We start from the raw sequence: 26,751 nt of genomic DNA on the forward strand, positions 1-26,751 counted from the left end.
GTTTTACTTGACTTATATTTTACTTCCATTTACAAGGTCCTATTAAGACTCATTTTCTGCATAAATAAAACACCACATTATAGATGTAAGTTGACATGTCCTACAAATAGTTTTGTTGATAAAAATGCATAAAATTTATAAACAGTAAAGTAAAAAGTAAAATGCAAGCACTCCCACACATGTTTGTACTGAAAATAAATACATCTTTATTATTATCTCTACAGTGAACCCTCCCTACATCAGACTTAGGACACAATACAAAATGCACATCATCATCATTATTATTATTAGTAGACATGGACAGAAATTTATAGCCACCGACATTCAGACAGTAAAGTGTGATTAAGAGTGGATTCTTGATCTAAATGTAATAAACAGCGTTTCTCCAACAGATTTGTGATTGTGAACATGACTGCAGGCTGAAAAAGTTGGACCGTTCACATTCCTGGAAGAATATGCATTCAGGTCCCCTGAGCCAGCTTACCATGCTGTAGAACCATCGTAAATGTGACTGAGAACTCAGTTTTGAAATAGTAAGCTAGTTTTAAGCTTCACTTTAAAGTTCACACAAATTCTACCAACAGAGTTCAGCTCTCAGCAAACAACTGTGATCTTGCGCACAGATTTGTACAGCTATTGTCCAAATAAGATGAGGGGGAAAAGAAACAAAAAGAAACTTAAGAGGCCTCATATTGACAGTTCCCTCAGCCAATCACATTCAACTTACACATGTCTGTTACAGACTGTTCAAAAACCTGTGAGGCCTCAGAAATGTTTGCAATGATCCAACAAAAACCTAAAAACATATTCAACGTGTTCACATTATTGCACGCATTTTTCATCCAAGTGAAACCAACATGCTGACGCAGCAAAAGCTTAAGAAGGCTCTTCCATCCGAGCAGTCGACACATAGTCATCCTCATCACTTCAACCTACCTAAAACCTCTGACCTTTAAGCCTCAACACCTTCCGGCAACGCACGCAGACCACTTTCTTTATCCTGCAAACCCTGGGCTTCAAACTGTCAAACTGAGCATCTTTCAGGAAATTTAATGCAGGTTAAAGTTGATTTTTTTTGTTTATTTTTTTTGATGGTGCAGAAAAAAAATGCCAGAATCCGAATGGAGTTTTTATTTTCTGCACCTTAGTTCATAGATTTAACCCATTTTATCTTGTGAGCATAAACTGGCTGAAGCAACAGTGTGTTGCATAAAGCGACCTAAAGGCGGCGACTGGAGCAGACGCATAATGAGGGTGATGGCGATGAGGATGATTATGCATCAAATTTCCCAATGAAACTGACCAAAACTGTTTTTCCTAAGGTGAAATGTGCATGGAATGAGTGGGGTGAGGGGAGAATGCAAAAACGCTCACAGCGACTCTGAGAGAGACTGAACAAATATACAAAAAGACTGAACAAGGCAAACATTCACAAAAATGTCCACTAAGACAATTTAAGAAGTTCTTAAGAGACGTTAGAGATGGTAAAGACTCAATTCATGGCAAATAAAATCATAGCTCGTGTTCTCCTTTAGATTATTCAACATCTGTCTGAATAATTTCTGCCTCGACCTCGACAGGAATTAACGTACGGTCTGATTTATTCTCCAAATGCCATTTTATTTGGTGGTAGATAAAAATAAATATGAATCTACAAACTGGATATGGAATCTAATGAGCGAATTATTAATAAAAAAAAAAGAGGTTGAGGAAAAAGATGTTTACGTTAAATTAATAAACTGTTTGGCTAGAGGCACAGATATAGGAGACGGATCTTTAAAATGAATCCAACTGGAAGAAAACAGGAAGTATTGTGTTGCTATTCTTGTACAAGAAGCTGTTCGTAGTGGTGATTCTCGATGCAGTACTCATGGTATTAGTGGCAGTAGTGGTAGCTGAATTCTCAGGGAAGTTGACTAGAGCTTTTTTTACATAAAGAAGAAGAGGTGAGAAGTTGAGAAATTTTCACTGATGCTCCAAGAAAGTGGAAGCCTCCCCCATCTGCAGCAGGGTTTTCACAGATGGCTCATCAGTGTTACCAACATACAGTGTCACAAGCACATAGTGTCGCACAGTGTTACTCGGGGGTACAGTGTTAAAGACAGGCAGTGGTTTTTGTTCAGGTCCTGGTTACTAAGGCTGGCCGGCGGTGTTCTGCCGGGCTACATGGGCTGTTGCCGGGCAGAAAAGGTTGAGCCCTGCGGAGACGCAGCAGCTAGCAGCTCGTTGTAGATCTCCCGTCGGACCTCCTGGGCCACGCTCTCTCGAATCTAGAAGAAAAGAAGGTGCAGATATGGTGAAACGGCATTGATGACATCCAAGAAAAACTCCAATTCATTCCAAGTTATTGCTTTTATAAAACAGGCAACAAGTGTGCTTTTACCTCTCTGATAAGTTGTTGAAAGTTGTCGGGTCTAAATTTTTCTGCCTCTCTTTCCCTCTCCGGTGTCTCGTGTTCTTCTCCTTTTTCTCTCTCTACCTCTTCAGGGTCTCTCTGTTCCTCCTCTGCCTCCTTGGTGTGTGTGTTAGGTCGAGCAGGCGTGGAAGGGGTTATGTTGATTGATGCACGATACACTCCTCGACTCTGCTTGCCATCGTCTCCCTCCCTCCTGACCGGACTGGGCGAGCGGGTGGAGGGGACGCTGGAGGGGCCGTGGCCACCGTAGCACAGCTCTGATTGGAGGAAGAACTGCTCTCTGAGGAGGTCCGATACCTGGACAAACAGGAAATCAGATAGAAAAGGCAGAATAGTCAGACAGTACGAAATGTGTTTGTCTTCATATCAGGGATTGAGAGTTATTTTGTGTGCTAACCGGCTCCATGGCCCTCAGTGCAGAGGCGGTGGACAGGCTGTCAACGCTGCCCTCTCTATGAAGACCCTGAGAAAAACAAGATACGGATGTGATGCTTGTGGATGAGCATACACAAACCATCTCAGGTCCAGTTTAGAGTGTGTAACATATATTTATTAAACTTCTGTACACAAGTTCTTACTCTGAGGTTTGAGTGCGGTGTCAGCTCCATCAGTCTGTCCTCCAGCTGTTGCTCCAGTTCCTGGAGTTCTTCTCTGACCTGTGACCTCAGGGACTGAAGCTGCTCCGCCTCCATCCTGCAAAACAAGGAAAAGAAAGAAAAAAAAAACGCACAGTCATGAACAGAAGGAAACGGCCAGGTTACTTCCGTGTTTGTTTCTGAGCGTCACCTGTCAGCGGGACTCAGGTGCTTGTAAACGACAGCCTGCTGCCGCATGATCGACAGCTCGAGGTCCATCATCTGATTGCGGAACATGTTTAGACTGCGCCTCTTCTGCTGGAACTCTGCCACAGACTGAAAGCAAAGCTTCACAGTTTAAAGTATTCTTATTGTGCTCTGTAATTGACAGTTCTTGCCTGAAATGATCTAATTCACAAAAAGCTATTTATTTTCCTTTTTTTTAATAAATATACCTGCTGGCTGGTTGCAGCTGCTCTGAGCTCACCAAACAAATCAGGCGAACTGATCCGGCTCTGGAGGATGAAAAAAAGTGCATGAGAAACTTTTAACTTTTAACAAATAGCTACTAAGATATATTAAAGCAAGAGGAGAAAAAGCTACGATTGGTAAATATATGACCCGTGGATATAATTTGACACTAGTGTACCTTTAAAATTAGGAACAGGAACCAACTTATTCTTTACACAAACAGTCAATGATTGAGGAGGACCAACCTGACCGAAACTCTGAACCGTTCCCCTGATCTCGTGCAGAACCTTCCTCAGCTGCATCTCGGTGCTGGATGGGCATCGTCCTGAACCTGGTGCTGCAGAAGGAGGGAACCCGGGCGGAAGGTGTGTGTACCCATGTGTACCGTAGTAAGGGGAACCAAATTGATGCGCTGGAGGAGCAGCAGGGAAAGGTAGTGGATGACTGAATGAGTATTCATTCATCGGAGGAGTTCCAGGAAGTAAACAACCCAGATCGACGTAAGGAGCTGAGGAGGAGTAAGGCTGATGCAAGTTGATGAGGCTGCTATGTGGTGGGACTGGGGGAGTTGCAGGCTGGTGCAGACTGGTTAGACTAGAATAGTGATGCACTGGAGGGCTGTGATGATTAAAAGGAGGACTGGCGTAGTGGTAAGGAGGATAAGGGTAAGTAGTATGCCTGGGGAAAAGGTTGGGTTCTGAGCCCAGCATTGGAGTATTGTGTCTTGGGAAAATCATGCGCCCAGAACCAGTAGTTTGCTGGTTTTGGTTGGTGTTCAGCTGGAAGGAGTTGAGTTCATGATTACTGGATGACAGATCGGGAACACTCTGGGTGGTCCAAGAATGGCGCTGGTCCGGGGAGCCGGGAGGGGGAGGACTGGAGCTTTGCAAAGAATAAGCTGATCGCATCAGATGGTGAGGGATGGGTTTAGGAGGAATGGCGTGCGGTGGGATTTCTTTAGAGCCAGGGTTTATGATCAAAGTGGACACACAGTTGCTTTGCTCTTCTTCCTGTTTCTCCTCATATTCCTTTTGCTCTCCATCCTCCTGAATATATTTAATGGAGTACCTGGGTGGTGTACATAATGCTTGGCCTTGACCGAACTGGATCCTGACAGAGGACACAACTTTAGATGGTGAGAGGAGGGACAAGGGTAAGGAGGATGACCTTTGCATGGGGATCAAACCACGTCTACTTATTGTTCCTCCGGGGGTTTGGGACGGGTTGTCAATCTGGATACTCTTGTGCTGGCCCAACAATCTGAGCTGGTTCTGTTTGGCTCTATTCAGTGCTCTAACAACCGGAGACATTGGTGTGGTGAGAACAGAATCAGTCTTTTCCTCAGCTGCATCGATCAGAGTCAGGGGCTCAGTGTGCCGCAGTGGTTCTTCTGTAAGCAGATTCTCAGTGTTTTCCATCACTGGTTGTGGTTCTTGCTCATAAGCAGGCGTACTCTGGGTTTGATCTGGTTGTGGTTCTGTGTCTGGATCAGTTCTGTCCTTCATATCCAGTTGCTCCCCCTCCTCTGAAAGTCTGTTCATGGGAAGTTGGTGAACTGCGTACTGTGGAACCTGCTCCAAACTCTCTTCATGCTCTGCCTCTTCCATGGAAGTACCACTATGTTCAGCCTTGAGAGTAGTGGAGGACTCTGGCTCCTCCTCTCTGCCACCCAGAAGCTCAAACGCAGGCTGGTCAAGGGGCTGAGGTGTGGCTACGTCTTGTGATGGGTGTGAGGTCACAGTGGTCTCACTGTCACAGCTGTCACAACTCTCCTGCACCTAGTTAGGATTACATGAAATTTATATTTTAGACATCTGCTGAAAGACGTGCTTAGATCCCATTACAATACTGTTCAACAGTATGTCAACATAACAGAAAAAATATTTTTTATTGCTAGACAGAAGTTTTACCCTCACATTTCTACAATTTGACATATAAAAATTTAGCTAGTTGTCTTTGTTTATGTTCTTTATTCTTGACTGCGAAGAGAAACTCTACTAAATTTGTGTCTTTTAATCAATTTGTTCCTGTGTGCTGGCAGTAATTACTGGGCCTTGAGATAGACTGGGCCTTGACCAGATACTAGTGGTCAAGGCCCAGTCTATCTCATAAATCATTCACCGCCTCTAGAAAACGGCCAAGTTAAACCCTGTGTCCTTGGTAGCTATAGACCCATCGCCAAATTACAATGTATTTATAATATTTTAGAGAAGAGTGAGACACAGCAGGCAACTTCTTCAAGCAGAAATATCCTTTTAGATTGATTTTGTTTTGATTTTCATACAGCTCATGAAGCAAAACATCTTTTCTCAGCAACTCAAGTGATACTCTGATTCAAATGTCCTGTTGTATTGTTGACGATCAGATCATCTCCTATAGTCTCAGGCACCAGTGTGCCAGGATCCAGTTTAGAGTTGTTCGCGAGTGTCTTGACTTATCAGTTTCTGGAGCCATTTCCAATTTAAATGGCTTAAGTCTGCTCCATCAAAGCATTCCTCTTATGGGGTCCGTGCTTTTTTGGTGCAGACACTCAGTCACTTGCACATTTTAGCATGCTTTAAGACATTTCTTATTACTACTAACGAAATATTGTTGAAATAATGTGTTACGTTTATTACATTAGGTCATTAAACTATGATAGTTGCATGGCTCAGAATTTAAGACATTCAGATTGGGTTCCTCTGTGCCAAGGTCAGGTCAAAATTATGTGTTTATGTAATTAAGATGTGACAGAGCGAGGAGGGAGAAGATATGAAGCAAAGGTCCTGAGATCAGAAGTCGAACAGCATTGAGGACTTCTAGCCTATGTATGTGGTAAGTGTGCTTCATATTTATGCCCCAAGACTTGATTTTTGTACATTTTTATGATCCTGTCAGAGCAAAACACAAAATACTGTCATCAAAGCATTCCTATCAAACTTCTGACTAAGTTGTCCAGGGTCAACTGGCTGGACCACAAAACAAGGCAAAAAAAAAAAAAAAAAAAAAAAAAAAGCGGAAGTGAATAAATGTCAGATCGTTTAAATATTTTGAAACTGTACTGATTGTTTCACTTTCCTCGGTTAACAGTTTCTTTGAGTAAACAATTTTAGCTCACATAATGATGTCGTGCGAAGGTTCAAATGATCAATGACTGACTGGTTTTCTACTTGCGTTTCACCACAAACTGGACGGACTGCAGCTGTCAGCCTTCAGCTTTGCTCTCAACATGTCAAGACAAGCAGTCAGGCACATGTGCAACAAAGAATTAAAAGCTTACTGCTTTCTGTGTGAAACTGGATTAACAAGCATCAACTTGGGGCTCACAGTAGTGTTGCAGATTTTGAACAAAATCTTTACGCTCACATATGACTTGATGAAATGTTGCAGGGAGTTTTTTTTTTTGTCTTTTACATACAGAAATTGAATTGAAGAAATTGTCCAACCTTGTTTGTATACACAGTTCTTTGCCAATATATTCACACACCTTGAACCTCGTCATATTTTCTCAACTTATAACCACGTAGTGGATTTCACACTAACAAAAAGTAACATAACTCAAGTTCTTCCACCTGAACTGTGGCTATCTGCAGCTCCTCCAGAGTTACCATTAACCTGTTAGCTGCTTCTCTGATTATTGCTGACGTGGAAAGGCTTTGCAGCAGGGCCAAACTATTTTCACTTTCAGTCACTCAGATATTGTTGACAACCTACCCCTGCTTTAAACTTCTTAAAACTTTTTCTCCGTCCGCTTGGTTCCTCCATCCTCTGAGGCCATCACACAACAACGGAGTTAAAACTGAGAAAACTAAAGTTTGATAAACTTATTTAGAGGTACCAGAATAAAAAAGGGGTTAAAAAGAAACGCACACCATCCTTTTTGAAAACTGAAATATATACCTCTAAGTACCATTAAAAACCATTATTTTACATCTAATTCAAAGCTACATGTGACATATTGGTCTACAGATAAATAAAGAAGAAATTGTGGCTGAATTTGCTGAAAATGTAAAAATATACCTTTGCTTGGCACTGCATTTGATTGTATGCATTAACTTTAAGCCGATTAGACTATCTACCCTAGTTGTTCAGAGTGTAAGCAATCTTTATGATATAGAGGTAGAGTGTAAAGTGAAGAATAAAGTCCAAATAAAAGTTAAACCAACCTTAAGGTAGCTGCTGGAGTCACCAGAAGGCTCCTCAGCAAAGCCACTGCTGTCAGACTGTTGACTAACGGTCCTGGACAGGTCTAAGAAAAAAGGGAAAACATATTATTTCTATTGTACTCTAACCTGCAGGTGGCAGGGTAGAGCTATGAATAATGAAAGCAGTGCAGAGGCACCAAAACACAGGACAATCTGTCCTTGAAAGCATCTGAAGGAAACAGGAAAACATTTATAATATTGCAGTTTGTTGGAAAAATGCTCATTTATAAAGCTTTATAGGTTCTCAAGGCCAGAATTTGCTACATTCATAAACATGACATTTTAACTCACTGATTTATATTGTTAGGCTTTTAAGATATGGTTATCTTCTTTTGACAGTCAATTTTAGATTAAAACTAATAAAAAAACAGCTAAAAAGGAATTTTTTACAATAATCAATTCAGGTAAAAACTAGTGCTAACATATGTTTTAAATAGAAGGTTCCAAGTAACAAGCATTTAAAATATTAAATGCTTAAAATACCAATTAGTATGAATGCTTTATACAAAAAGAAAAGCATGATAGCTAAAAAAAAGAAAAGAAAAGGAGACAAACTAATTATGTAAGCTCAGAATGAATGTACTAGAACCAACCTGTGATTCTGGATGTTCTGGATGGCAGGGCTTCATCGTCATTAGTCTGAATCTAAACAGGCCAAGGACATTTGAAAGCAAGATAAACAATACAGAATGTTGTAATTACTGATCAAATACAGACACACACTGACTCAAAATGCTTGCACATATTGTACCATTCTTTTTCTGGTCAGAAACAGATTCAATCAGCTGATTTTTCTTCTACAACTGAACAGCAATTATCTCAGCCCCAGTGCAGATCTAAAACCCCTGCTTTCACTTTAGTTCAGTTGTTGTTGTGTAAGCAGGCAATTTTGCCTTTATTTGCATTCATTTGCCTGGGAGAGTATCTTCGCAGGCTGAGTTGAGTTACCACAGGGAGAGCAGATGAAAATAAGATGGTCTGGTAAAAGGCCTAAGTGATGTCATTGGGCCACCTGTGCGTGGGAAGAGGTTACCCTTTGAATGCTAAAGAAGGCAGGAGGAACACAGGAAATCCCCATACCTCTTCCATGTCAAAGGAGTTGGCGTTCTCTGTGTGAAGCTGGGCGAGTAAAAATGGGGTGAGCTTGGGGAGAACTTTCTCAGGGGTGGAAGTGAGGTCAGTCTCATCTTTGGCCACCCGATCACCTTCCTCCTCTGTTTTCTGATGGGTTGTGTGAAGGTCAGCTGAATCCGGCTGGTGTTCTGGCCCAGTGCTGCTCTGTTCAGGACTGATAGGTGGATGAATGTTAGCAGAAACAACAGCAGTGGTGCACTGAGCTACTTTTATGTGATGTGCCAGCTTGACACTATGAAGCTTACTGGAAATTGCCTGTAGCTGTAAACAACCATCCTCTGCTGCAACAAGAGAAATGCTGAAGCAGACGGCTGTTAATATTAAATGAATGTTTGGAAGGTAACACTGACTGAACAGCTTCGTTCACTTCCTCTGCTGCCATCGCTAAAACTACAGGCAGATTACACTTCTAAAACTGCTAAAAAAGTTAAATAAAATCAAGCCCATGAAACAGATTCTTTTGTTCACTGGTTGGCTCAATTGAAATTCTACTGGAGAAATCCACTTCAGCGGGAGAAAGCCCAGAGGGAGCAGTGAAATGAGATCAGAATTGAGCAGAATTGTGTATTAAGACGACGTCCAGGCTAACTTTTGAATTAAAATTGTGAAAAATATAAAAAGTACACACTACAATATGTCATGGCAGTAGAGTAATCATAGAGGCAACATGATTAAATTATTAAAGTCTCCATCTGTGTCGTGTGGCCGACTTTAGTTCTGGAGAACGTGCAGGCCACTCCATTCGAGGTACCCCAGTCTCCAGCAGCAGTTCCCTCATTACGTGACCTTGATGACCTGAAGCATTCTTGTCCATGAAGATGAAATTAGGCCTGGGTTATTCATGCAGGGACACATTGACAGGCGAAATGATTTTATTCAGGTAGTATTTGCTTATCACCGTTCCTGTCACAAAGTGTAGGTGTTAAGACATAAAAAGGCCCAGACACCTGTGCAGGGGTATTTTCCATTTTCCTTAAAACTTAAATTGAATGACATTGATCAGCCAATCCTATTTTGATTCTTTTTTGTCACAGGTGTGACGTAATCTAGCTGGTCTAACGCGGATGAAAGTCATTTCTGTCAGGAGGACATCAACTCTCCGAGGATTATTTATCTTTTTCAGAAAGATTAAATCATAAAAAGCTATGTGTTATGGACTAAATGAAGTACAGTGATTTCCAGGCTATTGACCACACCTGACTTTAAGCATGTACTAAATTTTTACACTTTGAGGCATCTTTTAACATTTCAACAGAATTTAAAAGGCATTTTTTGCCTCATTCTCATTTATAGAATATAAAAGAAGCATGGCTTACCTGCTCTCCATTGGCCGATCACCCTCGCCCCCTCCATTGGGCTCCTCCGTCACGGTAGCTAAGGGGAAATTATCTTTCCTGTGCACGTGTTTCTGGCTGACCATCTCCACCTGGTGGTCAGAGCTGGCGTTGGCGCGGTCGTGATCCGTACCGCTACTAGTTTGGTCGTTGACACATGCAGGATCGGGGGAAGCAGTGTGTCCGTTCAGCTGTGCGCGCTTGTTTGGCGAGACCCCCTGTGGAGACTCTGCGGTTGATCCGAGCAAGTTCTGTTTGCTCATTTTCTTTATGAGTTTGGCCATGTTCCTAGCCGAGTTGGTCCTCTTCAGAGTAGACGGATCTTTATTGGCACTTCCTTGTTGCTCTCCTTTTTCGCCTTCTCCACCTGGGAGAGATACATCACAATGTGAATGCCAAGTACTGAATGTCAAGGTGTCTTGGACAGACAATTATTTGGCAGTATGGTGTTTTTTTGACAAGTGAAGAAAAACCGAAATGTGGTTGCATGGCTCACCTAGATCCTTGCAGGTGAATCTGTTCACAGGTTGTCCAGAAACATGACTGTAGAGCTGGAAGAACTCATTGGCAACCGTCGTCAAAACCTCAATCTGACGGAAGCGACCTGAAACAGAGCAAAGCAAAGCAGCTTCCCTTTAAAGACAAGGCAGAATCAGAACAAGAGAAATTTTATTTAAAATGGGGAAAAAAGCAGATGCCAGTGGCTACCGGTTTGGTTCATCTGGCCAACTCTTACGTCTAGAGTTAAACTGCAGCAGAACATGGTGGTTTGTAAGCTGTCCTTTAGGATGCGGGTACATGTTGACATACCTGTCACTTCCAGATGTGTCTGCTGTGCCAATTCTCCATGATACCACATAAGAAATATGTTCCACTGCTTAACTTGTGAACCCAGCAGCAATGTACAAATGACCTGGGAGCTTTTTTAAATTGTTTTTTACACTGGCCGGCTAGAATAAAGAGGTCAAAGGCTTGCAAAAACATTCATCTCACCACAAAAGCCCCAGCAGCAGCCACAAAAGCCCCAGCAGCAGCACAAGGAGCATTATTAAATGACTTCAGACTGATGGTAGAAACCACTAATCAACTCTGCAGCCTCAGCATGAAAACTTTTCCACTCTTTGCTGTCAAAGTTTTGGAAAGAGCATTACAGCCTTGGTTTTGTCTTACTTACAGACCAACAAGGGATGCAACTAAGCATATTTTTCTGTTGTGGCCCATGCGCCTCAAGGTTGTGCATGTGAGCCACATTTCAGTTCAGGATATTAGTGAGGACGTTTGATGTGAGTTATTGGTGCTGTGGGGTATAAACTACAGAAGTCTGTGCAGAAAGTCAGAGACCAGCGGTTTCAGGAAACTGCAAAGCAAGAACTGAGACGAAAAGTTAAAAACAACTTTACTGCTGCTCAATTATTTGGTGCAGATCCAAAACAAGGATGTGCATTTGATTTTTGGTCAATGGGATGATGGCAGAAGAGATACTTTCATAACTTTGGGTTTTATAGGATTATAGAAATCTTAGTAGCAAACACTGGATTACCTACAGAAGTGGGCAATACGGAGTGAAGGTTTCATCACAATATTGTGATAGGAATACTGCTTATTTTAGGTAATTGAGAGAAACCTACTCACTACTAATATGTTTCTTTAGGACATCAGTCACATACAGAAGTATTATTTGTGGTAATAATCACGTTTTCACATTTACTGATATGTAATTCTCTTTGAACAAATAGGGAAGAAAATACTCAAACTAAATTCTGACAATACAGATAGTTTCATAACAATAAATCAAGGTTGTTATTATGATTTTATCACAATAAATGATAAACCATTCAGTAAATGGCCACCCATAATGAGCAATATGCTTGTAAATATTAGCTTGTGCAGTTAGCTACTTTGTACTTTGGCTTTGATTAAGAAAGCAATGCAACGTGACCTTTAATTAGTGATAAAACATTAAATATTGACCAATTCAATAATAAAACTCCTAGCTGCTATCCTAGCCATAAGTCAGTCTAACTCCAAACGTATTATTTTACGAGACCGGAACAAAGAGTCAAATGAGTAATTCAAGATTACATCATGATACCTCCTGGAGGCAGATTATGATATATTGTAAACGTACGCCTTCCTATTGGTCTACTTTTACACATTCCACGAGTGAGAGTTTTGAGATTCGGTGACGCTCTGCTGGAAAAGGCTCAGGGAGGAATTAAAGACAGACGTCAGAGCCGCTCCCCTCTCTTTCCTCATCGCAGGGTTGTGTAAGTTGCACCGTCAGTGTCATCTCTAACAGGATAATGACTTGCATGCTTTCCTGGCTCCCTTTCCCCTCCCGCCCCTCAAACCCAACTGTTTAAATACTTGTCAGTCGGTTATGAAACACGGACTTCTGTCTTCTGTCGCCCTCTGAAACCTTGCGACATGCTTCGGTGTCATCACCTGGAAGTGAGCAATGCTCTTGCATGTTCCGACTTCAAAGTCCAAAACAAAAACGGTCCTTGTTGTTGGCATGTAGCTTTTACCTGGTGCTGCGAATGTAAAGCCCTGATGCTTAAAGTTTGAAAAGTATGACATGACTTTGTGTTGAGGCCCCGTTGGCCAATACTTTGAAGAAAAAGGAGGCACTCAGACAAATGCGGAGGTCCATTAATTTAAATTGATGAACACACACGTGCTGAAAATGCCAATAAAAGTGAGGAAAAAAAAGAATGCTTTATCTAACTCTGTAAACAATATCCCAGTCCCAGTTTGTTTCGAGAAACTCGAAACCTCGATGTAAAATAAACTCCAACGATATTTTAGACGTAGCTTCCTGAAATAAAATGTTTTAGTTTTTTTTTTTTAAATTTTATTGTCATTTTTTTAGATTCTCTCGGGATTTTGTTAGACTTTACTTTTTTTTAAAAAAAAGACTTTGCAGATGTTTTAGATTTTGCAGTTTTGTGTAGTTGGATTTTTATATACGTATACATTTTGCATATTTCTTTTAGATTTGCAGGATTTATTCAATTTTTAATGTATTTATTCAATACAAAATTGAATATTTTATTTCTCATTATGACATTGAAAACCAAATGCTTTTGTTGTTTCAATAATTTTCTCCAAATAGCAATATCCCATGGAAGAAAATGTGTTCATGCTTTGTTTTATGTTTTTCTCTGGTTTAGAAACTAAAAATCAAATGGAAATTCTTTAAAAATGACCACAAATGTCCTGCAGTAGATATTTATCAAAAAATATAAGTTGCCTTTGCATAAAAGGTTTGTTAGCTCCATCCAACCTTCCAAATCTGATTATTTTCCAACACTTCAAAACCCACAGATAACCCAAAAGAACTCACCGAGTAACCTGGTAATCCACTTAACTTCAACAGAATGGTCTTTTTTTGTTTATTTCAATTCCAGTAGGGAGTTAAAGGTTTAATAAACAAACAAAAAAACGAATATAAAAAAAGCATTCTCTTGACTTCAACCTCAGCAGGTGAAGAAAGGAGGAGATCAAGTTGTTAAAAAATGTTATATTTTATAAGAAGTTGATAGACCAAAAAAATAAAAAAGGAGCCTGGATTTCAAACACTGGGACACAAATAAGATCCAAATGTCTTTTGCTTCATACGACAGCCTGACTGGAATATATTTTCACCAGACTCAACTATAAATATTCCTACTTTGAATTTGTTTCTCTGGTACTAAAAAAAGCCTGTTATAGGCATGTCACAGTTATATCGCTCACATGCACAGCTGGTTTTGTGTGATAATAGTAATACAGCACATTTCCTTCTGACTGCTGACTCTGCATTAATGCTCATTCTGGGGATTTTTTCACAGGAAATGAGGGATAAACCACAAAGACACGTACTCCGTCTTTTTTCTCTCTTCATCCTGGGAGGATTTGTTTTTTCTAATGGTGAGAACAGGGCTTACATAACAAACAACAACACACACACACGTCTGTGTGTGCGTTTGGGATCCAGGGAACCGACGGAAGAGTATGAGAAAGCTTCCAGAAACTACACGCAGATCTCAGAGAAGTAGTTCTGTCCAGAACGGTTTCTTAAAGTTAGCAATGTTATCGAGCCAGTCACAAGGTTTGTCATCGACCATCAATTTACAAGCCTTTCATTTTCAACTGTGTCCAGGCTGCTAGCCAACGAGAGTCATATTCATTTCAAGGTCCGAGTCAATAAATATGTGAAAAAGCGTGAGAGAAGCAAGCACAAGACAGCTGAGAATGCAGCTAACAGTTTGCTAAACGGTGACCGCACCACGTCTGGACAACAATGCTGAATGTGATGAAGAAGTTGTATAAGACCAATTGCTTGAAGACTTAACATACTGGCAACCTGAAGAAGGATTTGAAATGACACTGTATTGAGCTAAGTTTGCCTTTAATTTACAATAGTGGGGAAAGACCACTGCTAACAACAAATGCAATTTCCTGCCTTTTTTTAAACCAGGTTCATCTTCCACTCAGATCAGAAACTTCTTTTTCAAGGGACACCTAGCCAAGGTAACAGACATTCAAATGAAAACTATACAAATACTGGGACACAAATCACAAACAGTAAATTAAAACACCAAGCTGCACTTATTGCAAGCAGGAGACACTACATGTGAACAGGAGGTGCAGAGTGGAGGTGCACCGATAAATCGGCCCCGATTTCCTTAGTTGCGGGTGACTGGCTGATACTTGCATGAAAGAAATCTACCAATCTTTTCTACTTCCATAAAGGTCTGAAAAACCAGTCGCTGTCCCTTTTTGCTCTGCCGTGAGAGATGCTGATTGACAGACTTTCCCACCAGGTCACATCTGCACATATGCTGTTAACAATAGTCACTCTGTTGTTGTCAATCAAGCAACTTTTACAACAACTACAACAAAAAAATTGTCATCTGTCAAAATCAAAATCAGCAGGTTGGACTTTTTAAAAATTGGTGATCGGCTGGAAAATTCCAATCGGTGCATCCTTCATCCAAACTATTGCCATCAGAGCAGACAAGACATATTGCAGCATCCTCAGCAACAACAATGCTGAAAACTACGGAAAATGCTTCGTATTAATTTCTTATAATGGCTGCACATTTCAAAAAGATCACAAAAAAAAAATCCCTGAACATGAGGCTAAATCTTTTTGAACTTCCTGCATAAGCTAGCTGTACTGTAACACCAACATTAGTTTGTCCATTAACTGGAAAAAGTTGAGATGGAGTCATGTAGGTACCTCCATGTAAAAGTGTGGGAACATGTGTTGATTAGCCGAAGGCAATAAAACTCATTTGTGCTGTGAAAATAAATAGAATCCAAAACATGAGCCTCAGCGACAAAATGAGGCAAAAACGCAATTTCTCAGCACTCTGCTTTGGATCATAAACCATAAAATATGTGAATGTTTGGAAATGTTCCTGTGCTTGCACCAAATAAGATGCAGACACCTCTGTATCCTTGCACTCAAACAAAGAGTGCCTGTGTCATAAACTTGTAGAAATCATCAGAGCCCTGAATGCCTACGGTCAGTGCGTGAGAGCCGGAGATCAGTATGTAGTCTGGTAACATGATAATGCTCTAAATATAAACCTTTCTTGAACAATAACTTATCAGTTTCCAAACACACTGCAGAGCTATTTCTGGCTGAATAGACGAGCCCACTTGCTCAGGGCAACTAAATGAAAAAAGAAAAAAAAAAACAAACAAAGCAAAGCGTCATTTCATTTGACATATCAGCAGTGCATTTCTGAAATGCAGTCATGCCGTAGATTGTATCTCCATTTAAGCAGGTCATAAAACACAGCTTTTTGCACATAAAAAAAAAGTTCTAGTTGCTATTTTTAATGCAATTAAATATATACTGAGGCATCTATGCAACATTTTAATTTCCCATCAAACAAGCAGTCAAATGTTTATGAGCATCCTCCTCTTCCGCTCTGTCCTGAACAGGTCTTTAAAAAACGGTGCAGTCATTCAATAATTTAATTCTGAGACTTACGACTGGCTCCATTCATTCCTCTGTCATTTTCTACATTAAGTAAACATGCTTTGTTATTTGTCAGCCATGACAATCAGAGAACTAGATGGAAAAATAACCACACAAAAATAGCCACACCCATTCTGCTCTGCCAACTTGTTTGTTCGGCAAATCTAACAGTGAGGATTGACTGACCTTTGACCAACTGGACAAATCTGTACCCTGGAAGGTCTGTTTATAAGTGACACCATAGGCCACTGGTAAAAAGAGAAAGCTTTCTGAGCCAGCTTAACAACCCGAAGTGCATCGTTACACTGATAAGTCAGATTCATGTTCCTAGACATCTAAGGTTGTTGAGTGATTTAGCGCCAGTGGCTCAAAAGACCATCGAATAAATGCGTGAGAGTGGTTCTATGAGACAACATTGTGCTACATCAGCTCCTAACAGCTGACCAGCCGCTTTGCAAGCTAATAAGATGCCTACCTTTTCATGCACATTTGCAAGAGCCAACAACAACAAAAAGAAATTCTGAGGTCAAACTGGAAAAACTAACAGATTAATACTCAGGACCTTAGAATGCTACGAGGCAATGGCTGTGAATTAAAAGCTGAAGACTAATAAAAGAAAGCCAGACTAAAGCCATTTTTGGCAGATTGTGTTGCTCTTAACAGATGCACCTCACAGCTGGAGAGGCTGAGCTGGGATTTGTTTTCACAGCTGGAAATACTCCAGTGAGATGCGTAGCTCACGTGCTCGGCGGGCAGGACGTTACGCTCAAAGTAAGAGACGGTGGTGTGGATTCTCAACCATCCTGGGCAGGACAATCCTATGGGCCTCAATAAAAGGAAACGGGGCTTTTTGTCTTTTTCTTTGAAAATAAGAAAACAAGTTCAACTGCCGTGTTTGCAATCCTTTAAAGAAATAACTCTGTCTGCTGGACAAATGTCACGCTAGTCTTCCCCATTAACATTTCAGCAGTAAAAATTCTCTTTTAATGTTCTAATTTTCTGAGGAACCTTTCTGATAGTGCTAAAAAAAATTAATGTTGATGTCATTCTAAGTTTTTTTAAGATGCACTTGTATATTTATTCATTTTTGTTCATTACGGGATACAGATTTCTTTTGCAGCATGTGCTGGCACATAGGTTAGGAGCAAGCTTTCTTTTTCACATCAGGGCACCTTTATTTTAGGATGCTAAAAGTTACTAACAGCAAAGCAACCAAATATTAAATATCAGAGAGACAATGTATAAACTCATTTGACCAAAATCTTCTCTCTTTAGCAGCCTTGATAGCATTAGCTCAAGTAAGGCTACACTGGTGGGTTTTTTTGTGAGCCTAATTTAGGATAAGCAACAACAGATTTCAAAAGAAGATTATTTTGGCTATGGCTAAAGCAACATTTGGCTGAAGATTTTAAAGATTCTGCCAAAAATATACCAAAAACAAATTAGCTCATGTCTTCTCTCACAATATTTACCATTTCCTTTATATGTAATTAACTTCTTCAGTTCAGATTTGAAGCTAAATGGAAACCAATTCAGCACAAATCCAGAAAGATATGATTCACACAATGGCTTTTTTGTTTCGGTTTCACAAAAAAAAAAAAAAAAAAAAAACGACAGTGGGTGAGTACAAAGCAGGCTTCTGGGTCATCATTTCTAATCATTTGTGGGTTTCCTATCCAGTTAGATGAATCGCAAATGGAGTCAAGAAAATCTCAGCAAAAACTCTGCCAAGGAGGTGCAAACAGAGCAGAAAAATCACAGATGTATTTTGCAAAACATCTGTGTTCATGTTCAAAGAAAACATGCAGGACTTATAAATCACACCTAAAAAAATCCACAGCTATAAAAACAAAACAAAAAAATCCCACTTTTTACTGCACTCATAAAAATAAGGTGCTAAAGTTGCTGATGGTCCTGCTTACCTGAAACTAACCAGAACCAAGAGATATAAACTGCTCTAACTATATTCTAGAAACCAAAGCAATTCAAATCTCCCCAAACAAGAAGACCGATACAGACTCTTGTTTTGACACAAGACGGATGTTCTCTTGCGCACTGTAAAGCTGTCAAGAAGAAGAGGATCAGCTGTGTGTGTGCGCTCAATTGGGGAGCTAATACCTCCATGTAGACCAAACTTTAAAAACAAAAAGAGGCCAGGATGTTAGGGGAGCAGGTCTGCGTGTGTGTGTGTGTGTGTGTGTGTGTGTGTGTGTGTGTGTGTGTGTGTGTGTGTGTGTGTGTGTGTGTGTGTGTGTGTGTGTGTGTGTGTGTGTGTGTGTGCATGTGCGTGTGTTTGGGACAAACAGATCTTTGTTCTCTCTGGCAGTGTTGTCCAGGCAGTTGGCAGAACAGCTAAAAACGCTGAAGGACCCCCACAAAACCGCACAGTACTACAGGGAACAAGACACGCACACACAGTCAATGCGCTTCACTTCCTCTCTCTACAGTTTCAGGATGTAAACCTCTGAGGCACTCAGTGCAAACACCCACTAGCAGAGCCGTTCACCTGCTAGAGATGTGCACAGTAACCCCATGAACACTGAAGGGGACAGAGGAGAGTAGAAGGTGTTGCAGGTACATACTGGTCAGAGCGTAGTTGGGGTTTTCCAGTTCCAGGCGCTGCAGCTGAGCTCCTAGGTAGACCTACGCGTGAGCCACAGAAAACAACATCGATGGTTAACATTAATAATGCAGAAAAGACTTAATCTGCTATAGAGGTGCACGGTTTCATGTACTTTTTTGACAATAAGTGCTCCTACGTTTAAATCAGCACTACCTTGATGTCAATGCCTCTCGCTGAAGAGGTGCTGTTGAAGAACCGTGGGGGAATTTTTGAGGACAGGTCAGGTTCTTCTCGACCGAAACCCAGATTTAACAGGATTTCCTCCGGGTCTTCCTCGTACAGATCCAGCAACTCTGAAACACTGTCAACAGTTCGACTGTTAGCAAACAGCATGCACCACGCTCGCATACCATTTCTAAAGAAGTTGAAACATGAAGGACATCAAATTAATACGTTTATTGGTCGGTCTACTTAAAGGAAACTTTTTTAAATAGATCAAAAGTGAGCATTTAAATCCACATGGTGAAATACTTGCACATTTTTCTCAGATCACAACCTTGCTTGTATTTTCTTAGGATTTAGTGTGATGGATTGACAAGAAGAAGAGAATCTTTTGAAGTGGGAACGAAAATAAAGTTTTTAAGAATGTACCGTGCATTTCTTTTTAGTATCCCTGCGTTAGTGTTTTGTAAAAACATTTTTTTGTTGCATCTTAAGCTTCTAAATTCTTTGCAGTACGTCTCCACCAGTTTTGCACATCCAGAGATTTACATTGAATAAAATTAAAAACTGCACTTTTGAGAACAATTTACAGACAACTTTAAAAATCGTAAACTGAATTCTTTTGAATTCCTAGTTATCTGATACGTTGTGTGTCACCTAAAATCTCAATAAAACACACAAATGTCAGTGGTTTGTACACCTGTTTATAAATATTTACATCCTGTACAGCACTTCTGGACAGATGCAAACTACATTTCGTTGCTTTGTACATGTGAGTGCAATGACAATAAAGTTGAATTCTAAATTCTAAACAACTGTCTAAAATGTATTGAGAAATCTGCAGGATTCATAAGAATCGACCCAAAGTGTGGCTTAAAACTTAAAAAAGAAACTTTTTGTTTGGCGTGGACTCATCCATTTGTTATAAATCAGGTCTAAATTTTGTATTCTACCTCATTTAACATGTCTGAGTCAATGAGGGCCATTTGTGTTAAGAACGTCAAGAGTACACTGCGTTTCATTTTCTTCCACTTGAAACCACTTGTCTCCATTTTGGAGAAACCTCAGTGATCCTGATTTAGGAGTAATGGGATGAACTGACCTGGATACAGTGCTGCTTTTCCCTGATCCTGTGGAGTTCATACTTCTCCCCCTCTCTTTGTACTGAATCCTCTTGTGACCCGCCACAAAATCAAAACTACATAAAAACACAGAGCAACAAGGACTTACAAAGAACTGTTCGAGTAAGAGGAGAGGCTGAGGGTGAATAATAAAAACAACTCACCAGGCTTCAGGTTTATTATTTTTGGACTGAAGATGATTGGTTGCTGAAACAAAAATGTAAGAGAATCAGGAGTCAATAGAAAGATTTGCTGCAGTGAATGAAGTGGTTTAGCTATCCAAGTGTTATTGGAATAAATCTTGGTACATTGGAGTTGAACTTTGAAAACCCGTTTTATGTAGAAAACCTGAGTTAAGGCTTGACCCGCCAGTGTATTTTGGATTTTGAACGAGAGGGTCGAATGCAACCCTCATCAAAAAAACACTACTATAGCAGATTTCCCTTTGAAATCAAAATGAGATTGTAAACACAAGTGGTGGTGGTTGGTTCGTGGAGATGAGATGCAGTGTAGTTAAGCTGAGTTTTAAGCATGCAAGATTCCCAGTACATCAGGAGAGAATGTCATTTTGTGATTGCTGTACTGCTTTCCCTTAAAACCTGATCTTATTCGAACAATTCTCTACAGATTTAACGGTAATGCACAGAAGCTAAAACACTTCCCTTATAAGCCAGCTGACAAGCAGTACAGCTGCTCAGCTCTGCCCCAATTTGAAAACAGAAGAACTAGTGAGGGTTGTTTGTACAGCAGGAGAAAAAACGTTTTCTCCTGTCACCTCTCACCGTCTGCACTGTCATGTTACCATACTGCATCTCACAAATCAACATCAAATTTAATATAGAATGCATTCTTTCTTCCCTACTGAGTTATGTAAAACTGTCTTTTATGCTTATCCAACATTAACTGTATTGTCTATGAGAACCGACGGCCAAACTGCAGTATGAGTGATATTTTCATTTCCAAAGAACCTGTTGAGACCTGCAGCCTCGCCACCATCCCTGACAGTCTCTCCATTTCTCTTTCTGTTGAAACAGCCCATGTGTTCTTCTCTGGCAGACGGCTGGATTAAGGGAGCAAATGATAACGAAGTTCAGCTGCATCTGGAAACTTGCTCATTCACTTCCATCTCGTCTGCCCCGAACCATTTAATTTGCTAATTCACCGCCTTCCCATTCAGTGGCTAAGACTTTAATCTGTTCCAACCCCGTCCTTATATCGCTTGATGTCATTATGGTCAATTAGGATCTGTTCGAACATGACATCCACAAAGACTTTTTACTTCACACTGGACATTAGCTGAGCACAATCGCAGCTCTTACAGCCAGGACTTAATAACCTGAAGCGCACAGAAAAACTTGCACTGACAGAACATAAATCACAGACATATTGAGATGAAAGTGGGCATGGTTACGTATCAGTAGCCGTGCCCACCATGGTTTTTGTTCAACTTATTTGAACTGGCTGTTAAAACATAACTGAGTATTGACAAAAACTGAAAATATTTCATTTCAGTCGCAAGCTGGTCTCCATGTTGGTTTAGGTTTCAATCTGCTTAAAAATCTTTGCAAAACTGTTTGATGGCAATAATTTCACAGAGCTTGATCAAAATCCTTTCTTTTGGCAGTATAAAATAGAAAAGCTATTTCCATTTTATACTGCCAAACATAGTGCAGAACATTAATTTTATTCGCACTGGTCTCTGATACATGTTTTTTTTTCTTTACGCTTCATGTTTTTTAAACGTTGTTCCTTCAGTTCTAATCCATCACATATTTTACATCCTTCTTTGGACTTCGGTAGCCATTCCCCAAAAAGATATTCACTCTTTTTGTTTTGGGCATTTCAGAGGAATGTATTTTTGCCTTGATATGTAGCTCAACTCTGAACACTGGATCAGTCAAGTGTATGAAAAGACATAAAAAAAAAAAAAGGAAAATGTGTAATATTGTGTCTACACATAACAGATCACTTGGCAAAGACACAATTTCATATCAAATCTCCAGGCACTTTAATTTTTTTGCTAGTATCACAATTGGACATAAAACTGTATTTTAGCACCAAAGACGTAATTTTCAAAGAACAATGAACTAAAAAAAATTGGCCTTAGACCATCAACATGTGCAAAATGCATCGACAAGGTTACTTGTCAGTCCTTAGCTGGATATTTTTTGATGTTCTCAAAGTCATGGCCTTCAGATGCTAGTAAAATGTTATAAATCATGTGTAGCTCTGCCATCCCTTAATTTGTCCACTGCTTCTCATTTATACAAGTAAAAACAAAGCCTGAACAGAAGATAAATAGAAAGCAGCCAAAATCCAAAGAATTAGTTCAAAGTCTATAGAAAGCATGAGACGGTTGCCAGTATTCTTTGTTTTGTGCATTTTTTTTAATAGATAAAAAAAGAGAAAAGCTCTTAAAACGAACACAGATCATACCACTGTGATGTTCTGAAGTCTTTTTAATGAGATTGTAGAGTGACATTTGGAAGATTGAGTAAAACCATGTTTTCCCCTCCAACATCTATTTCTGCATTCTGGTCAGTTTTCTGAAAGTTCACTCTGAGACTTTTCCCTTCTCTTACAAGACTGACAATTTTAGCCGTTCTAAAACATCTATAGTTGCAAAAAAAATGCCAGTAGTCATAGTTTGGTTGGTTGTAAACCTCACAGTTTGATCTTTTTCCCGACAGTAAATGCGCCACACAAAGACCTGCACGGACAGAGTAAGAATAACACCAGATGGTTTCACAGAGTGAAAGGGAAAAAAGGCAAACTTCACATTTAGATACTTTCGAGGATCACATTACTGTTGAGTAAAAGCCCCACATCTTCATTTATTTTTGTTTTCCTACATGGTTCGAATCTTTTCGTCAGACTTCACTTCTGTTTGACATTCAAGTTAAAACAAAACCACGGAAAAGGTTGAGAGAGCAGGGCTTCTTGCAGAAAACGAGACGTTCAGGGTCTCCAGTCTTTCTGCAATACACACAGAGACTGCTTTTTGTTGTAATATAGCACCAGCCACATTAATGGTGCACATAAAATCAAAGACAATCAAAAACATCATAGACACAATCATTTTGTCCGTTTTTGTTCTCGCTCACACAGTGTAACATTACCTCTGCTGCTGTGCTACACACATAATTAATGATGGGTCAAAGCAAGAACCCACAAGTAATATCGCTTATATGCTTACATTCTGACCTGTCAAAGTTTCAAATGACAAATAAGAACCAGCAGCTCGAAATCCACAAAAAAATAAAATAAAATAAAACATTTCAATCTGATTAGTTCAACTTTACTCAAGAAGTAGCACCAACCACTTACTGACTGACTTAATCTGCAGAAGTCCTACTATAGAAAAGCTTTGGAGCTTTACATTACATTTACATTACATTATATATGTATGTAATGTAAATATTACATAAATAACACCAAATAAAACCCTATTAACGCTTTTCCACAGATTCTGCATTTAGTACAATCACCAACACCTGAACAGACTGAGGCTGCAGCTTTTGCTCTAAAATAGATTCAATTGATTGTTTTTAATTCATATGAGACCAGAACGCTTGTTTCTTTACAGGATGTGTCAGATTAAATCTACACAACCTCAAACCAGCCAGTAATTAGCCACCTTTCCAGAATCTTCCAGCTGGCCATCAAACCCACACACAGCATCACAGTCGGGTCATTACAGCCTATTGTGTTTTTGAATGACGAAGGTACACGCACTTTCAGAGGAGGGCCAGCCATGCATGTGGCGTCTTTCCACACTTCTAACCACTGTTGACTTTTCCTTCATGAAGAAACAGGACTGAGGAATTGAGTGCAGTCCCACATGACCTTCTGTTTATTCTGCTGACGCTGTTTTGTTTGGAAGAGATCTGACGCTCATTCAAACACCTTCACACACCAAGCACCGATATGTGTCAAGCTGAGTATGCAATTGGTTTTGTCACAATATTTACATGCTGTAACTAATAAAGTGGAAATTTGCATGTATTAAAAGAAGGGCGGCCCAAGAAGCCAATAAAAATACTCACAAAGCTCTGAAACAACTAAATGTTTACAATTGTTCTAACTCTGCCTTCTGATTATTTAAGCAGCAGTTTATGACGATGTTAAGTAACATTTGGAATTATATTGTTTGACTTTTTGGACCCACTGTGGTCCTGAGGGACAACGCTAATAAAATCCAAAGGGAAACATCTGAAGTAGTTTTTTTTTTTTTTGTTAGCTGAAAACTGAACAAAAACAAAAGTCAACCACACAAAGTGAGGCAAGCATTTCACTCTCCCTGCAAATTAAGAAATGGCAATTATGATTTTAGGCAGCTACATAACAGCTTCACCTGCCATTTGGCATAAGAAGTGATTTTTAACATTAAATTTTAAATACGTAATTGGAGGAAACTGTTAACAATATGCAGACATTTCTAATCTGATTTGCATTGTTTTCCTCTGAACTGACCTTCAGCTCCCAACAAAAGGTCATCTTCAAAGCTGCAGCCAGTCTTCACTCCTGTTCACACACAGATACGCATAACGGCAGAATAAATGCAATGTGGCGAAGTTATGGAATAGCTTCATTGCTATACAAGCACTTGACTTAAAGGGGCCCTCTACTTTTCTTTTCTGCTCCCCTACAGGGGTTGCTTGGGTAGTTATGAGAAGTCAGTGTGTTACTGAAGTAGTGGTGGTGAGAATAACCAGATTTTAGAGCAGGAAGAAATTGTGATTCAATGACTAAAACATTGAAAGAGTTAAAATTGTGTCAGAAGGGTATTATTTCTTATGATATAATGAACCAAAAGAGAAAACATGGATTACCTTTGCTGGGAGAAGAACTTTGCTCATCTAGAGAGGCCGCCAGAGGAGTTCTGGACATAAAAAAGGACAAAGTATAAATCTAAATTAAAACCTGAATTCCAAACAGAACAATTTCCGCCACCGTAATACACAGTATACAGAATAAAAAGCTACTTGGCAAATGAGCTGCGATGCTAGAGTCAGTGGATGCAAGTCGGCCTCACTACACCGACGCTTAGCGCCTGTCATGCTATGTCTAACTAATCCATGTAAAGCGGTTGTCAAACAGTGTCTAGGCAATCAAGTTTTACTGCCTGCCATAAGTAACCTCAGCTGCCTGTCAGGACGAGAAAATATCCAAGACTTGGGTTAAATCTATATGTGACGCTTTTAAAAACTGCATTTTTGGTCATCTGCCAGCAAAACTAGTTTACCTGGGTTAACTAGTTAGCAGATTGAATTACTTCAAGCAGCTGGTTGCTGAGAGCACTGAGCTGTTGCACAAACTGCACCTCTTATCAACGGGGCAAACTTTATGTCCCCATTAAACACACACACACACACCAAGGGTTGTGTAACTTGTGTAACGACGCACAGCTGCAGAATATGGAAATTTGTCCCACTCTCCATGTTCAGCCATGTTAGCTCCTGGAGCCCATGCTATAGTAACCAGACTCTGCTGCAGGCAGGGATGTTGTGTCACGTCTGTCAGAGCGCTGTGGAGGGCTCCGAGCGGCAGCGGCTGAAACCGTGTGAGCGCATGATAACAATGTTGACTCAGCAGGACGAACCCCTCCTCTGTTTACTCTCCCTTTCTTTTTCCGTCTTCTGTCGGGTTCTTCCTTTCTCCCTCTGCCTCATAGCTTCTCCCTAAAGATCATGTGCTTTATCTCTGGGCGTTGGTCGCCTCCTTACATGCATTTTTTTTTTCCTGAGGTTCTGCGTGTTGTATGCTTAGGCGTTGGCTTTATCTCGATCCAACGTCAGCAGCTAATACGCCGCACATGGGTTTTTAGACACCATGAGAAAAAATAAATAGTCTGATGAATAACAAAAACACTTCGGAGAAATGCCACTCAACCAGTTAGTTGCGATGTTAAAGGTCATCCAGTGCATTTCTTACATTTTGATATTGAGCAGTTTTCACACCAACATTCATGCAAGTCATTTCCAAATTACTTACTAACTTCTGTGATAACCATCTTGCATTTTTTTTTACTTTATAAAGTTAAAAGTGTGTGTGACACTTCATAACCTAAACCAGAAAAATAAAAAAGTTTTAAAAATAAATTTAAAAAAGCAGGTAGGACCTTCTAATGAATAAATACTGTACCTGCAGTCAATCACCCAGTTTGCAATCTTGCTAGGAACTTGTCCTGGCAGAAAGACACATGTTAGCATGTTGGAGCAATAATCCAGCAGACGTTTTGCAGGGATTACAACCGTCTATAAATATAATACTCCAATTCCAGTATGCAATGCTTTATTCCTGAAATCGTAAATGATCACAGTGGTCACAAGTTGTAATTTCTTCGTTACACACAGCATAATTCACACAGATCAGACTTTTTCTGTTTAGTTATTGGCATTGAGAAAAACAATTTCCTACACTTTTTGTCTATGTGAATTGGAAATAATATTACTGCAAACATGTAACATACCTTAGAAAGGTCCGGCATTCAAGCCGCAAGTATTAGACTTACAGCCAGGAGGTTTCAGGGTTCGTGACCTCAAGATATTGATCTTTTCTGCAGTTCTCTGAAGCAGCTTTAACATTTGTTTTTGCCCGTTTAGTGTTTAGGTGAGACTCACTTTCCTAGAACTACTTCCTGCTTTTCGATCATCAACACCCATTTACTTTAAATGTTTATTGATTTACAACCTTGTCCACATGTCAAAAGTAGGTGCTACACACTGGCCGGTGTTGTCTTCATAAACCAGAT

At 40.0% G+C, this 26,751-nt stretch overlaps 1 protein-coding gene across 2 annotated transcripts in view; it reads right to left on the reverse strand.

Annotated features, from left to right (window-relative positions):
* Nucleotides 1-182: 182 nt before the first annotated feature.
* The window catches only part of itprid2 (ITPR interacting domain containing 2), a 38,707-nt gene continuing 12,138 nt past the window's right edge, over nt 183-26,751 (reverse strand). Inside the window, exons 4-22 of one of the 2 annotated variants that reach the window (XM_055031855.1) lie at nt 26,142-26,184; nt 24,830-24,879; nt 24,471-24,521; nt 20,162-20,204; nt 19,979-20,074; nt 18,868-19,015; nt 18,674-18,734; nt 10,611-10,718; nt 10,097-10,481; nt 8,727-8,934; nt 8,240-8,291; nt 7,608-7,690; nt 3,708-5,240; nt 3,447-3,506; nt 3,203-3,327; nt 2,995-3,109; nt 2,814-2,879; nt 2,384-2,713; nt 183-2,270 (exon numbers count right to left, since the gene is read on the reverse strand). In XM_055031855.1, the coding sequence (XP_054887830.1) occupies nt 2,163-2,270; nt 2,384-2,713; nt 2,814-2,879; nt 2,995-3,109; nt 3,203-3,327; nt 3,447-3,506; nt 3,708-5,240; nt 7,608-7,690; nt 8,240-8,291; nt 8,727-8,934; nt 10,097-10,481; nt 10,611-10,718; nt 18,674-18,734; nt 18,868-19,015; nt 19,979-20,074; nt 20,162-20,204; nt 24,471-24,521; nt 24,830-24,879; nt 26,142-26,184 (3,665 nt within the window). In that variant the 3' untranslated portion in view covers nt 183-2,162. The remainder of the gene's footprint in view (nt 2,271-2,383; nt 2,714-2,813; nt 2,880-2,994; nt 3,110-3,202; nt 3,328-3,446; nt 3,507-3,707; nt 5,241-7,607; nt 7,691-8,239; nt 8,292-8,726; nt 8,935-10,096; nt 10,482-10,610; nt 10,719-18,673; nt 18,735-18,867; nt 19,016-19,978; nt 20,075-20,161; nt 20,205-24,470; nt 24,522-24,829; nt 24,880-26,141; nt 26,185-26,751) is intronic. The other variant, XM_055031856.1, reaches the window with a different exon arrangement.

Source organism: Poeciliopsis prolifica, unplaced genomic scaffold (assembly GCF_027474105.1).
Source record: "Poeciliopsis prolifica strain line A6 unplaced genomic scaffold, Auburn_PproV2 SCAFFOLD007, whole genome shotgun sequence".
NCBI classification, from domain to species: Eukaryota; Metazoa; Chordata; class Actinopteri; order Cyprinodontiformes; family Poeciliidae; genus Poeciliopsis; species Poeciliopsis prolifica.